The sequence below is a fragment of the Nicotiana tabacum genome, chromosome 21 (genome assembly GCF_000715075.1).
Source record: "Nicotiana tabacum cultivar K326 chromosome 21, ASM71507v2, whole genome shotgun sequence".
Classification (NCBI taxonomy): Eukaryota; Viridiplantae; Streptophyta; class Magnoliopsida; order Solanales; family Solanaceae; genus Nicotiana; species Nicotiana tabacum.
Genome location: NC_134100.1, coordinates 39,204,490 through 39,221,464, shown reverse-complemented (window position 1 = coordinate 39,221,464; position 16,975 = coordinate 39,204,490). Strand labels below are relative to the sequence as shown.

The window sequence follows — 16,975 nt, the reverse complement described above, 5'->3', positions numbered from 1 at the left end:
AGTTAATCGTTTGTTAGAATTTGCATCTCTTCTTTATTTGCAAACTCCTTGGATGTATACATGATTTTTCTGCACATCTTCTCTATATGCTAGCTCCGGAATGTATACATGCGTTTATGCACATCTTCTCTATATGCTACCTTGCTTGATGAGACAAGACACGGTACATATCTTTTCTATATGTGAATCTTGTGACTTGACTTGTTTAATCACGCATATATTATCTATATACACTTGTTGAATGAATGATTGCTATTTCACACATATCTTCTCTATATGTAAATGTGGAAGGATTATTTGATACTTTACGCATATCTTCTCTATATTCAAGTTTGATGATTTTATGATACTGGACACATATCTTCTCTATATGCTGGATTGTTAACTGATTCAGGACTTTTCACATTATCTCTTTGTGCACAAATGTGATTTTATCCGTGTTATATGATTAGATGGCACCATTGCTGTGTACTTGTCAAATTCAGGAAATGAACAAGTTATTAGCGAGTATCATTAATAATTCTTGCCACTGTTACCTCTCTAAGGTTAGTTATGATACTTGGTGAATACATGTGGTCAGTTGCACTCATACTACACTTCTTCACCTTGCGTGCAGATCTTGGAGCTGATGTTGTTGTGTATGATGGGTGCTGGCATTGAATATGTACCTGTTTTATAGGTATAGCTACCACTTGTCCTTGATAGCTTTTGATTCGTACCTTGTTTATGTATATTCCACACATATGTTTTATTTATTTTCATACTAGCTTTGTAAATCTAAATCTTAGTGGCTCATGACTTGTAGTACCAATCCTTGGGATATTGTATAGAAATTCAACTATTTCATTTATTGATTAATTATGATCATTATGAGAATGGTGTAACTGTTGTTTGGCTTACCTAGCAGGTTGGATTAGGTGCCATCACAATTAGGTGGATTTTTTATCGTGACAAGTTGGTATCAGATCTCTAGGTTCATAGGTTCTACGAGTCATGAGAAAGTGTCTAATAGAATCTTGCAAATTGGTATGATGATGACCATACTTATATTCGAGAGGCTGCAAGGAATCTAGGAAACTTCTCATCTTTATTTCTTTATCGTGCGACTTTATTTCCACTTGAAGCTTATATCTTCGGTTTCTATTCATTCACTCGTATGTTATGTTGTCACTCGGTATCAGCTGTGCACCGACGCTTCTGATGTCATGGATAAGGTGCGAGATGTGTTTTGTGTGTTATAGAGGTAGGCCAGTCTCGAGGACTTTAGGCCAGATTTAGACCACAACTTGGGCTCGATAGTTTCAGTTGTGTGAGTATGTGCTATTGAACCTATATTCCTGGTAGTGTCCCTAGGAGTGGAATTGATGGTTTAGTGAGTTGTGACCTAACGGTATGATAAGTATTATCTAACTGAGGACTATGATTAGATGGTTTGGATGTGATGAGAAGGATTTGCTTGGCGTGCAAAGGGTTATGGATATTTGATTTCTGTGTTGATGTGTTGTTCAGTCTCGAGTTAGGAGTGTGTTGAGGGATCTTGCAGTTGTTAATTTTTATAATGAAGTAGATTCTTATGTGTTGTTGATGAGTTTAGACTCGAGAAGATTAAGGGATTGCATAGTGGTTGTGACCATGATAAAGTCATAGAGAGATGCCAGTTGAGGCTAAGCATGTGGGTATCTCCTACGGGATGGTCTAAGATTGTGTGATCCTTATGATGTTTCTATGAAGAGTTTCTTTTCTACACAGTGGGATGTATATGCTGCAATTTGAGTTTGGATCTCTTGAAAAAGTTCGCACGGCTATCCCGGTGCTTGGAAGATGATTTGAAGTGTTTTATGAATAGTGATACCTTAGCTTATGAAGAATTCAACTTAGTTACAGTGCGCGATCATGGCAGTTATAAAGGAAGAGTAATGTGTTTATCAGATGATGTCTACTATATCTTCGACCTTAGTGGGGGAGTCTACTATCAACGATCAGATTACATGGTGATGTATTAGGCCAGTTGGACTGAGGGATACTTGTGGATAAGTTATGATTTAAAAAGGTTGATTTCGAGAAAGACTCGAGCAAGGAAATTGCTGGATGGATGATATATTATACTTTAGGGATATATTGAAATTATGGAAAGATTGAGGTTTGTTATTCGTGTGAGACGTAGTGAGCAAGGAAAAGGAATCACTTCTTTTAGGGTATTCATGTGTTGATGGAGCACAAGTCATTCGGCTCGTATTGGTGGTGCATTGGAGAATAGAGTAGAGTGGATGACTACCACGCCCCGAACTCGGGGAACGCGACCGGCGCTTAACCGAGTGAACCCGGTCGAGCAAGCCTGTTAGATTTTCTTCTACCCAAACTCATCCATGAATAAAGAGGAGATGCACTCCATTAATCAAACACTAAAAAGATTTCATTAACAACTCCCATTTCATTTCCATTAGCAGCTTCATTCATAATATCCAAAATATTATAAGTTTATAAATATAATGAAAAACATGTTTGCCAAATACCGACATCTCTAGTTCAATTCCCCATACCAAACACCACCCACAACCTATCTACGGAGCCTCTAAGTACAATAAAAGAGTAGTATGGAAGTGCCAACAACAACGCCCACGCTATACCTCAAAATACAATGTACAACATCAAATGACACCATGATGGGAATAGAGTAGGGCTCACAATCCACTCCTACACCGGCACGTGTAGTTTTGGGGTTAGGTTATTTCAACCTACCCTTCCTCGGTGACTATAGATACTCCCAAAAATGTTATTGATTTGCTTACAAAGGAAACAACAATACAAATGCATTTATCTCATAACCTTTCATACCGCATATAACCTCATTGGCACTTTCAACAACTTTCAACATCATTATTTCATTGGCTCTCTTGGCCATACATATGATTCTTCATTCATGGCACAATGGCCGTATTGCGTATTCCACACTTTCATATCTTTCCTTTCATGGATCATCATCATAAATATCAACAAATAAAATATTCCGAAAATCACAACTTTAGGTTCATGAGTAATGAAGACTTTAAACACAATGGATTTCTTTCCAAGAAATGGAGTAAATGTTTTGGCAATCGATGCGCAAGTTAAAATCATAAACAAGTAACACACCATTTATTCTTGAAATATTTTCCCCCAAAAAGGGCAATACACAATTTCAACTCACGAATATGTAAGAACAAACAACACATCAAAACTACTTACAAAGCATCGCATTAGTTAAAATAGCCATATATGGGCATCACTTGAATTCATAAGCTTTTACGCAATTGTATTTTCAAAGTCAATTTTAGAACAGTTGAATCGAAGCTCATTTCAAAATCTTTCTCACATCATTTTATTTCATTGGCACCATTGGCCACAAGTATAACTTTCACTCTTGGCACGTTGGCCACACTTTATATCCCCAATTCACTTATTTCTTTGCAACCATCTTTATAGATTATCAATAATAAGACATCTCCAATCAAGACATTAGGTACACATATGAGCAATTAAGAGTCTTAAGCATATTGGGATTTTCTCACATAATTTGGCATCATAACCTTCATTTGAAACATGACTCAAGGATATAACATTTTAATACACATATCATTCTTGAATAAATTCCCAAAGGATAACATAATATGATAGGAACATTCAGAACATGTTTGGTATACATAATTCTCGACACTTTTCTTATTCGGGACAATTGAATTTATTGGGAACATCTCGGAATATAGAATAAGGAACTTGAGACAACCATACTTGAAACTTATGGGAACATCACAGAATTCAATTCTAAGAGAGTAGTTTAGCCAACATACCTCGCTTTGAGCTTTCCTTAAATTACTACAACATCCTGGAAATTAAAGCAATCGCAATCTATTTTGAGACATAACAAAATTGAACACAAATTTGGAAGGTTTTCATGTTTTCAGCTGATTTGAGCATTTTATCAAATACTAGATGTGCAAATTTGGCTACAAGGTTCTCCTACAAGATTTTCTTCACTCCACAACCCAATCCTGACTTATTTGAGCTCAACAATCTTCCCACAAACCTTATTAGTACAAGCATGTGTAAATAATAATATGTTAATTACCCAACATCATCAAGTCATTATTCATTGCCTTCTCCAACAAAACTCTAGGTTCAAGAACGAGTGTTGTATCTTTTCCAAATGGTGATTTCCAATTAAATTTGTTCATCAATTAAGTTATTAAGTGTATTGGAATGATTAGAAACTCAAGACATATGTATTTATATCAATTCATCACTATTCATCTTCTTCTTTACCCAAAAATGGCATTCTTAAGACCCACCCTTAGGGTTCATACAATATCCCATTATAACTTTAAATAAAACTCATAAACATTCTACCCATACTCCAATATGACATATATATAAAGCTCAAGTGAAGGGATTACCTCTTGGTGGAAGAATCTCACTTTTCATGTTTTTGGTGTTCTTGAAGATTCAACCCATTTCCTACGGATTTGATCCATAATAATGTTAGTGTTATCATTAAATGATGTTATATAATCATCCTTGTGCCAAAGAAACTTACCTTGAAGTGTATCCATGATGGAAGAGCTCCTCATTCTCTATAGAAATCCATTCCAAGATGAAGAACTAACACATTCTCTCTCTAAACCCACGTTTTTAACTCCTTAAAATGACCCTTGAAGCTGCGTAGGCTACGCACAAAGGCTACGTGATATGCTCAATTTACACCTTAATAATTAGCATAAAGCGGTCGATGTCAAATATAATGACCCAACTAGGTTGGTATCGAATCCCACGGGGAATAGATGTGAAAAGGTTACTTGAGTAGTGTGAAACTTGACTTAATTTGTAATTCTATTCTGTTAGTTGAAAAGAATGTTGCAATTGAGTGAAGTTAAGACAAGTAGAATATTGTGAGGTTGTGATTAATTTGATTAAGGAAACCAAGGTTGTGTCCCCATGATGTAATGTAATGCTATCGCTGTTAATATGATATATTTCTAATGGAATGTCTTTTGATATGCAAATGGTTTCTAAGTGACTGCCCACTATTTCCCAATAGTTGAGTAATATCTACTCTTCAAGATTTTCCCAAATTTAAAAGAGTTGCGATTGAAAATAACCAATTTATGCCAAATAGAACCCACTTATTCCTAGGCGATTCCATTAAACAAGGGTTAAAGCCTTGAGTTTTTGGTATTCAATTCTACCAAACCCTAGCCCACTTTTCCAAGTGCAGATAGAGTGAAATGGAATTAGTTAATATTTGCAACCACTAACATCATATGAAGCATAAGAACTGAATAAATATCAACCAATCATTATATATATATATTCAATGGTAAAGACCCATTAACATTACACCCATCTAGGGTCCACAACCTTAGAAATTAAAACTAGCTACTCATACAAAAATCTAAGAACAAAGTGATAAATAGAGTCATAAAGCTTACAAAGATAAAAGATTCTCTCTTCAAAAGTCTCCAAAACAATGGTGCATTCAATGCTCTAAAAGTAATCTCCTTTTTCTCACTTCGCTCCCCCACAAAACCCTAATAAATCTATTTATAGTGGACTAAAAGTCGGAGCCAAAATTGGACAAAAATAACCCTGCAGAAGGTTTATGCGACCGCATACTGGTCGCAGATCACGTATGCGGTCCGCATATTATTCGAGATCGCCGCATAATCTCATGTATCCAACCCAGCTCTTGACCGCATTCCAATTATGCGGTCCGCATATACATTATGCGACCGCATATTCCTCCGCATAAGTGCTTCTCAGCTTTCTTGATTTCAGTTATGCGATCACTATGCGGTTCGCATAATCGTTATGCGACTGCATAATGGGTCGCATCTTTTTCTCGTCAGTTAACCAACAATCTGCTTCAGTATACGATGGGTATGCGGTCCGCATATGCTTTATGCGACCGCATACTTGCGTCATTTCTGCCCTTTTGTGGCTTTTTGACTTCTTCTCCATGTTTTTGGATCCTCAAGCCTCATGCACTGCAAAACACCAAAACTTCATAAGAATTAACTAAAAATGCATTGAAAGATGAGCTAAAGTCTATGTAATTGGTATCAAATGTGCCGGAATTCTACGGCACATCAACACCCCAACTTAAACTCTTGCTTGTCCTCAAGCAACTCGAACAAAACTTATCCTATTCTAAACTCTTACCGACAATTCACTAATAGTAGTGACCGTAGATGGTATTAACTGTTAGTTAATCAAGCATGTAACTTCATTTAATGACCCTTCATGGAAGACAAAGATCACTTAACAATGCAACCAATCAACTTGTAAACTTTGAGCCTCAACCAAACTGAAAAAATGTTACTCACAGCTAAGTGCACTCGTATTTTAATTCAAGGAACTGACTTCTGTTAAATCTTGTAGTTCATGCGCGCTCACAATAAAGAAAATCCACGACTCACATATTTACAAGGGATGCAATCAAGCACTCTTTCACTCGGAACGAAAGCTTACATGTTACAAGTATCAGTCCATGTGCTTGCCCTTATTTTAACTTGTTCCTATCTCAGGAATGATTGGCTGAAGATCACCTGGGACTTTTCACAGGTTGTAATGTAGGTTTCGGGATGGGTTGGATGTATATATGGGAGCGTCATGGCTATACCCTCCTTGAAATCTACTTATACTTTGTTTCTTTACTACAGAGCATTGATCGACCTCGAGTAACCGACAACGAATCACCTCAAAGTGTTTATTCAATTTCTACAAGACTCCACTTTTCTCTTTTCTTTTATCTTTTTTCTCTTTTTTTTTCTTTTTTTTTATATATAAAATCATTTCTTTTCGGAGCTTGAGTTTTTTCATATATATACAACTTTGAGGAACCATATTTGTTTATTCTACATGCAGTGTCTACCTTTTCAATCTCCACTTTGTACCGGCACCCCCAACTTAGGCTTTTAGCCTCGTTCTTACTCGTTCAAGGAGGGTTAGGTTCAAATGGGAATTATTTCACCATAGGGTACAGGTTTGTAATGTGGTGGCCAAAGAAAAGGTTAAAGGCTCAACAGGGGTAACTAGTGTAATTTATGTACCGGGGAGGACAATTTATGGTCGATATTAGCTAGCAGTCACAAAGATAGCCTAAGATCATCTCACCACCCAACCTATAGCCTGAGATTTGCACAAAGAAACCAACCGGGCAAGTTCTAGACATCACAAGTTAAACATGCGCATTATTTACACAAATCCTCACTCACTCACGACACATGAACTGTTCGACTCAACATAGTTTCAGCCCTCAAGTGAATGCAAGGCAACTCACAGCTTTTATCACATGATATGCAAGATTCTGAGTAAACATAAAGTCAAAGAGCGAGCCTCAAATTCACCAGAATGACTAACCATACAAAGTCAAATAAGGAAGGGTACCATTACATTCTTGAAACTATCCTTACATGCTTGAAACTATACAATCACACCAAACAAGTCAAAGCGTTCCATGGTTCTACTATTACACCCCTGAAAAAGAACCTGGCGAAGAAAAACCAAGGGGAGTTTATTACCAACTACCAGTCTATGCTATTAAAGAACAGGGATTTCATACAACTATTACACAAAATATCATACAAAATACCTACCCCACCCCCAACTTAAAGATCATGCATTGTCCCCTAATGCATAAAAATTGAAAAGCTAAGTTTAGGGGCTTCCTGGGGCGCTCGAAGGATTTGGAGCATGCTGGGCAACTGTGGTGGCGGTCGCTGAGGCTGGAGCAGGAAGCTCCACCTGCTGTGTGGCTGAAACAGGAGTTTGGGAGCTGCTGAACTCTCCCAGTGATGCCTGTGGGGTAGCTGGATGTGCCCTGGCGACCATGTCAGCAAGTGAATGTGCAATTGCTTTCTGCACATCTGCTTCCTCTGCAGCCTGAGCCTATGTAGAAGCATCCTCTATAGAAGCCGCCACCTACTTACCCTTATAGTCCCGTTGACCCTCAGTTTCCTTTGCCAATGCTTCCTCATCAGTTTCCTCATCTTCAGTTGCTCCGTCATCTGATTCTCCTTCTGACCCTCTGGAGTCCTCCTCTGAAGGAGTGTCAATGTGGACAATGGCAGCTGGAGTCTTTGAAGTTTCCTCACCCTGTGCCTCTGGGCCTGTCATGAGGTTGGAGAAGTCTAGATTTAGGCCCGGAATGGAGGTGGTTGTGCCCTGCTCACCACCCTCCGGAAGGAGAGAAGTCAAATCGAACTCTAAGTTCTACAGCTTGTGCAGCTCTGTTTTCAGCTTAGCAACATCTTTCCTAAGCTATGGCATATCTCCAACCTCACCTCGGTCGACCTTTTCAAGTCGCACTTCAAAGTGCATAAGGCGATCTTCATATGATTTATGATGTTGTTGAGTCGCACTCATTGATGCTTGAGTGGGACCCAATATTTGCTTGATGAGTTTTGGTAGTTTCTTTGTCAGCCGGTCTACCATGGCGCTGGCATGCTAAGCTAGTAGACCCAGCTTTGTGATAGCTGGCAAGGAAACAGGTAGTTGTGCACTGCTTAGCTGAGCCTGAGGAGTGGCTGAGGAATCAGCGGAAGCAGCAGGGGCAATAGGAGTGTCATGCATTGATGAAAGAGCAGGTGCAGGTGCTGGTGAGTCGGATGCAGGAGGGAATGAGGTCTCGAGCTGGATGTCTGTTTCCTTGCCTACTTCATCACTTAGCCGAGTGATGTCAATGCACTAGAGAGCCTTCTCCATACGATCATGTTTCGGGACAGGTGGAACGGTTACAGCTTTGCAAAGAGTCGTGATCAAGCATGGGAAAGGAAGAGAAGTTTGCTTTTGGTGTGCCCTGATTCCCATCTCCTTGAAGATAATGTGTCCCACATCAATCTTGATGTCCGACATGATGCATGCAATTATGAGGGCCGTTTCAATGTTGATGTCTGTCTCATTTCTAGTCGGCATAAGACAGCAGCAAACAAAGTTGAGGCAATATCGGGCTTCCTGGGTGATATCCCGTTTGTAAATCTTGTAGCGCGGGTCAATCCAGGAGGGGGTTCCCTTTGCTATGACAGATTCTATACAAGCACGCTCGTTATCTTTGTTGGTTACTTTTGCATCATATTCAGCTGTGCCTGATGACCAGTCCTCAAAGAATAGATCATTGATTGTGCCTGCGTTACAGAGAACCTGAACCCCTCGAACTAGAACGGAGTCCAAAAATATCCTATTCCGCCTTTGTTCAGCATTTCTTGAGGCAGCATAGGAAGCATAGAATTCCCTCACAATTGTTTCATTGTAGTCATCTAGGGCATCCGTGAAGAATCCCCATTTCCTCTTCTGAATGTTTTCAATTATGTGAGGGTAGTTCTCTTTCAGACCATTCAGGCTTAACTGCTTCTCCTCGAGAATGTTTCTCTTTTTTATCCCCTCTTTGTATAGGTTCCATGATCCTGGGACCCCAAACTTCGAATCCTCCTCTCTCTTCCGCCTTGCTTCAGCTTGTAGGTCAACTGATGGCAGGATGTCCGTCTGTGCCCCCTCTTCTTCAGACTGGGAGGAGTGATAAGTAGTGTTGCGGGTGGTTTCCTACTGTTGACACTTATACTGTTGTGCTTGTTAATCCGGAGCAGCTCTTTTCTTCCCATGAGCAGGTGGTGATCGTGTTGCAATAGATTTCCTTGGTTCCATTCCTGCAATAAAACAGTGCACGAGAGGTGGTCATAGCGTAAAATAAATGTGGAGGAAGCATAAAATAGATAAACAAGTTATGCGATAGGTTATGCAGTCGAATATCCACTATGCGGACCGCAAACTTATCGCAGAATTTCATACCCCAGACTTAAGGGATTATGCGATCGCAAAGGGATCACAGATTTGCACACAAGAAAGGTAGTTTAACTGATTGTATTTGCGGTAGCTATGCGATACGCAAAACACCTTTTGCGAACGCATAAGCGGTCCCATAAGTTCAAATCACTGGGCCTTCTAGGGTCTTGTTGGCGACGACTTTGTTCCCTACACTCGCAGGCAAAAAAAAAAAACCACCAATAGCCCACGCAGGTACCCACCGCACATGTTTGAGAACGAAAACGAGATATGGAGTTCAAATGATGGACATTATGCAATGAATCCACAAACGTGAAAAAACAATTAATAAAAAAAAAAAGAAAAAAAAACAAACATGAAAGAGTCACATACCAGATATTGGAGCAAGACGAAGGTGAAATTTGAGTTATGAGCAAGGTAAATTCCTTAATTCCGATCCTTGATATGTGATATGTGTGCGTGATTAAAATGTTTTTTTTTGGCTTTTCTTTCATTTCTTTTGTTTTTGTGTTTTTGATTTTGTGAGAGTTGTTAAGTGTTCGTGTGCGAGTGGGATTGACAGTATGCGAAGGATTAGGGATTTATACCTGGATGTTTTGCGGTGGGCAAGTGGTCGCATAACACATTATGCTGTCGCATATGTGTTATGCGATGAGTTTAGAGCTGAGTTACTTTACCTCCATTCTGCGATGCATTCTGCGGTCGCATAACATCTATGCGTACCACATAACTTGAACTTTTACCGCAGTTTTCAGACCCAAGTTCCCCAAATTCACTGGCTATGTTTGCGACAACTATGCGGTTCGCAAAGTCATTATGCGACCGCATAGTTGCCGAAAGCCCCTGATCCACCATTTTTTTTGCTTTAGTCGTTGCACTCTGTTTCATGGTAAATTGGGCTACCTGCAATCTAATACACATGTCAACCTGTTCAATCACTACAAATTTTTACCACACATGGGTTGCCTCCGAAGAAGCGCTTGATTTAACATCGCGGCACAACGATGTTGGTCCCCTTTTTGGGATACTCAGTGGTAGGGGTCGGACTATCCTTGAGAGAAATTTGCTCTATCAAGTGCTCGTCTCCTGTTGTACCCAGGTAATGCTTAACCCGTTGTCCATTTACTTTGAAAGTGCAAAGTCCATCTTCCGACTCTAATTCAATAGCACCGTAAGGGGACACATTCACAATTTTGAATGGGCCAGACCATTTGGATTTAAGTTTGCCCGGAAATAACTTGAGTCTCGAGTTGAAAAGCAAGACCAAGTCACCAGATTTGAATTCCTGTTTCAAGATCTTCTTGTCATGAACGAACTTCATTCGTTCCTTATACATGGCTGCACTCTCATAGGCATGGAGACATAATTCTTCCATTTCGTTGAGTTGTGTAATTCTCAGATTAGCAGCTTCAGCCCAGCCAAGATTTAACCTTTTCAGAGCCCACATGGCCTTGTGTTCAAGCTCCACGGGCAAATGACACGCCTTACCAAAGATTAACCGATACGGTGAGGTGCCAATGGGAGTCTTAAATGCGGTGCGATATGCCCACAATGCATCCTCTAGCTTCCTTGACCAGTCGGTCATGTTTGCATTGACAGTTTTTGCTAGGATGTTTTTAATCTCCCTGGTGGAAACTTCAACTTGACCACTCGACTGAGGATGATAAGGCGTGGCCACCTTGTGCTTTACGCCATACTTTTCGAGCAGCCCGGTGAAAACCTTGTTGCAGAAATGAGAACCACCGTCGCTAAGGATGGCTCGGGGAGTACCAAACCGCATGAAAATGTTCTTCCTTAAGAATGCGGTCACACTCCTTGCCTCATTGTTGGGTAAGGCGATTGACTCAACCCACTTGGAGACATAGTCCACTCCCACCAAGATATATTTCATGCCATAAGAACTCACAAAGGGGCCCATGAAATCAATCCCCCACATATCAAAGATCTCGACCTCCATTACAAACTTCATAGGCATCTCATGCCTTTTAGAGATTGATCCTTGCCTCTGACATTGCTCACAAGCCTTGACCATTTGATTCGCATCATGGTAGATAGATGGCCAATAATAGCCACATTCAAGCACTTTCGCGGCCATCCGATTTCCTCCATGATGACCCCCAACCGGGGAGTCATGGCATGCTTTGAGAATTGGCATTACTTCATCTTCCGGAACACATCGCCGAATGATGTTGTCGGCACAAATACGAAACAAGAAGGGCTCCTCCCAATAGTATTGCCTGCTCTCCCGCAAGAATTTTTTCTTTTGATATGTTTCCAATCCATCAGGGACAAGGTCGCTAACTAGATAGTTAGCAATATCGGCATACCAAAGAGCAAATGTGTTAGACAATGCCAATATGTGCTCATCTGGAAAAGCATCATTGATGTCAAAGTCCTCTTTTGGCCTCCCTGCTTCTTCAAGCCTAGATAAGTGATCTGCGACTTGGTTTTCTGTCCCTCTTCGATCCTTGACTTCAAAGTCAAACTCATGCAACAAAAGGACCCATCGAATCAATCTTAGCTTTGCATCTCTCTTTGCCATAAGATAGCAAAGAGCAGCATGATCAGTGTAGACTATTACCTTGGATCCTAACAAATAGGCCCGAAATTTTTCAAAAGCATAGACAATGGTAAGAAATTCTTTCTCGGTCACAGTATAATTCATCTGAGCACCATTGAGAGTCTTTCTTGCATAGTAGACAGGATGAAGGATTTTTTTATGCCTTTGACCAAGCACCTCCCCAATGGCTACACCACTAGCATCACACATGAGTTCAAATGGAAGAGACCAATCAGGTGTGACAATGATAGGTGCCGTGGTGAGCTTTTATTTCAATTCCTCAAATTCTTTGAGACACTTTTCATCAAATACGAACGTAGCATCTTTTTCAAGGATCTTGCACATGGGGTTTGTAATTTTTGAGAAGTCTTTGATAAAACGCCTATAAAAGCCGGCGTGCCCCAAAATAATTCGGACACCCTTTACTGAAATGGGTGGAGGAAGCTTAGAAATGATTTCAATCTTTGCGCGGTCAACCTCTCTGCCTTGTTTGGAAATTGTGTTGCCCAAAACAATGCCCTCATCCACCATGAAGTGCCACTTTTCCCAATTTAATACAAGGTTTGTTTCTTCACATCTTTTGAGCACTTGTCTAAGGTTGTCAAGACAATGCTCAAAGGAATCACCTACTATAGAGAAGTCATCCATAAACACTTCTACGAAATCTTCCACCATGTCCGAGAAAATTGACATCATGCACCGTTGGAAGGTAGCCGGAGCGTTGCATAGCCCAAATGGCATCCGGCTAAAAGAAAAAGTCCCATATGGGCATGTGAATGGTGTCTTCTCCTGATCTTCCAATGCAATGTTGATTTGGTTATAGCCGGAGTATCCATCCAAAAAGCAATAAAATGACCTTCCCGCTAGCCGATCAAGCATTTGATCAATACAAGGCATAGGGAAATGGTCTTTGCAAGTGGCACTGTTGAGCTTCTGGTAGTCCATGCAAACTCTCCATCCGGTCACAGTCCTTGTTGGGATGAGCTCATTTTTCTCATTTTGGATAACGGTCATGCCTCCTTTCTTTGGCACACATTGCACCGGGCTCACCCAACAACTATCGGCAATGGGATAGACTACTCCAGCGTCTAACCACTTGATGATTTCCTTCTTCACCACCTCCTTCATGGACGGGTTTAATCTTCTTTGGTGCTCCACACTAGGTTTGCTTCCTTGTTCCAATTGTATTTTGTGCTCACATATTCCGACGGGAATCCCTCGGATGTCCGCTATTGTCCACCCAATGGCTTGTTGATGCTCCCGTAGGACATTCAATAAATGATCTACCTGCACCTCATTCAATAAGGAAGAAACGATTACCGACAAAGTATCGTTAGAGCCAAGAAATTTATACCTTAAGTGTGGTGGAAGTGGCTTGAGTTCAAGTTGTGGCGGCTCAATAATTCAAGGCTTTGCTGGGGGAATGGCTCTATTCTCTAAGTCAAGAGAAAGCTTCTTTGGTGCGTAAGTGTAAGACTCACGTCCTTCTAATGCATTCATTGATTCCATGTACCCCTCCATGTTTTCACCATTTACCAATATCTCCGCCAAAGCCTCACCTAGGCATTCTTCTTCCATTTTCATTTCACTTGAGTCCTCTACCTCATCAACAACATCAATGACTGAGATGCCTTCATATGCATATGGCAACTTCATACCCCTTCTTTCTTGGAAGGTGACTTCTTCATCATTAACTCGGAACTTGATTTTGTTTCGTTCTGAATCCATAAGTGCTGTTCCGGTAGCAAAGAATGGCCTCCCCAAGAAGATAGGGATTTCTTTGTCAACGGCACAGTCAAGGATCACAAAATCGTCCGAAAAGAGGAACTTTTCCACTTTCACTAAGACATCATCAATAATCCCACTGGTCTTTTGATTGAATGATCGTCCATTTGCAATCTCATGCTTGTAGGTCTCGACATGCTTAACCCCGCTTGCTTGTAAATGGCAAGAGGCATCAAGTTAATGCTAGCCCCATTGTCACAAAGAGCCCTTGCAAAATCTCGCAGGCCAATAGTGCACGGAATGGTGAATGCTCCCGGGTGTTCTTTCTTTTCAACGATGGTTGTTGCAATAATGGGGCTAACCCGGTGAGTAACATCATTCTTGGTGGTTCTTTTCTTGGTTATCAAGTCCTTTAAGTATTTAGCAAAACCCGACATCTCTTGAAAGGCTTCCACAAATGGTATGTTCACCGACAATTGCTTGAGAATGTCATAAAATTTCTCGAATTTGCTATCATCAACCCTCCTAGCAAGTCTTTGAGGGAACGGAGGGGAAGGTCTAGGAATTTGTGCTAGAGATGTTGGTGCCTCTTTCCTCTTTACCTTTTCATGATTTTCTTCTTGGACTTTTACACTTTTTGGGAGCTTTTCAACTTCAACAACAACCTGCACTTCAACTTGTGCTTCAACCTCTTGCTCAAGATCATCTACTCCAATAATTTGCTCGTTTTCTCCTTGAAGTACCTTCCCGCTTCATGTGGTGATTTCCATGCAATGAGAAGTTGGACCACTCCCATTTCCTTTAGGGTTTGCAATTGTGTCACTTGGGAGTATGCCCTTCGGCTTTGGATTATGCTCTCTTGACAAATCTCTCATTTGCATTTCTAGATTTTGTATGGATGCGGTGTGTGACCCCACAATTTCGGACATGATTTTCATTGTAGTGTTTCCCCTTTCTTGATTTTGCAATATTCTTTAAAGCATGCTCTCCAACTTGGACTCACTTGAAGAGCCTTCCTTATAGTGCGAGGAGTTAGAGTATTGCCCCTTTGGTGGAACATAGGGGTTTGAACTCCGGTTTGCATAGTTGTTGTTGGCATTGCTCCAATTACCTTGACTTGATCCACCTTGATCATTGCGCCACTGTTGATGGCCTTGCCCTTGTGGGTTAGGCCTCCATTGATTTTGTTGGAGATAACCACCTTGAGAATTATGGACATAATTCGCCTCCTCGTAATCTTCGGTTGACCAGGGTTGCACATCTTCCACATTGTTTACCTTTTTAGTTTGGTTTTCAGTGAACATCTTGGTTAACACATTAATGTTTGTGGCAAGACCGATAATTACTTGATCTCTCTCTTGATTCTCCTTAATCATGTTGGTCAAAGAGGGAGTACCGTATGCAATTCCACCCATGGTATTTTCTGAGTGCCAAGCTTGATTGTATTCTGCCATCTTGCCGAGAATTTGTGTGATCCTTGTGAATGTTTTATCCATAAAAGACCCATCCGCAACATTCTTTGCTATGGATTGGTTCAACGGATCCAAACCCATGTAAAACTTTTCTGACATGATTTTGTCCGGAAAACCATGATTAGGCAACCTTACTAGGTATTGCTTGAACCAATCCCATGCCTCATGTAGGTGTTCTCCCGGTAGTTGCTTGAAAAAGAAAATTTTATCCTTGAGCTCGGATTTCCTTCTTTGTGGGAACCATTTGGCTAAGAAAGCATGAACTAGTTCAGGCCAAGAGTGAATGGAGTGAGGTGGAAGATTTTGGATCCATTTTCTTGCCTCTCCAACTAGTGAGTACTTGAATACCATCAGTCTTAGGGCATCATCTGACACGTTGTTCTGTTTGTGCATCGCACACACACCCAAGAAGTTTCTATGATGTTGTGTTGGATCATCATCGGTAGAATTCCTAAAAAATCCCTCTGCTTTAAGCATTAGGATCAGACCATGTTCCACCTTGAAGGTAGCAGCGTCAACTCGCAGAGGGACAATGGCATTTGTGTCCTCGATGTACTCATCTATATCCGCAAACAGATTTTCTTCTTCGTCATACTCTGCCATGTTTATCTAGCACACCAAACAAAGCAAGCAAAGTGTGATGGAATAAGAACGTGAAGTAAAGCACACACTAAATCATAATTTCAAAACCGTATTCCCCGGCAACGGTGCCAAAATTTGATACGCTCAAATTACACCTTAATAATTAGTGTAAAGCGGTCGATGTCAAATATAATGACCCAACTAGGTGTGAAAAGGTTACTTGAGTAGTGTGAAACTTGACTTAATTTGTAATTCTATTCCGTTAGTTGAAAAGAATGTTGCAATTGAGTGAAGTGAAGACAAGTAAAATATTGTGAGGTTGTGATTAATTTGATTAAGGAAACCAAGGTTGTGTCCCCATCATGTAATGTAATGCTATCGGTGCTAATATGATATATTTCTAATGGAAAGTCCTTTGATATGCAAATGGATTCTATGTGACTACCCACTATTTCCCAATAGTTGAGTAATATCTACTCTTCAAGATTTTCCCAAATGTAAAAGAGTTGTGATTGAAAATAACCAATTTATGCCAAATAGAACCCACTAGTTCCTAGGCGATTCCATTAAACAAGGGTTAACGCCTTAAGTTTTTGGTATTCAATTCTACCAAACCCTAGCCCACTTTTCCAAGTGCAGATAGAGTGAAATGGAATTAGTTAATGTTTGCAACCACTAACATCACAGGAAGCATAAGAACTGAATAAATATCAGCCAACCATTATATATATATATTCAATGGTAAACACCCATCTAGGGTCCACAACCTTAGAAATTAAAACTAGCTACTCATACAAAAATCTAAGAACAAAGTGATAAATAGAGT

At 40.3% G+C, this 16,975-nt stretch overlaps 1 protein-coding gene and 1 non-coding gene across 2 annotated transcripts; one reads left to right on the top strand and one right to left on the bottom strand.

Moving 5' to 3' along the window:
• Window positions 1-13,774: 13,774 nt before the first annotated feature.
• On the bottom strand, window positions 13,775-16,170 carry LOC107765855 (uncharacterized). Its single transcript, XM_075241790.1, has 3 exons — window positions 15,207-16,170; window positions 14,355-14,828; window positions 13,775-14,307 (listed from the first exon to the last, which is right to left on the bottom strand). The coding sequence occupies exons 1-3, from the start codon at window positions 16,168-16,170 to the stop codon at window positions 13,775-13,777; spliced, it is 1,971 nt and encodes a 656-aa protein (XP_075097891.1).
• On the top strand, window positions 15,680-15,786 carry LOC142175561 (small nucleolar RNA R71). The gene has a single exon (XR_012704671.1). It is a non-coding gene; the product is annotated as a small nucleolar RNA R71 (small nucleolar RNA).
• Window positions 16,171-16,975: the final 805 nt, after the last annotated feature.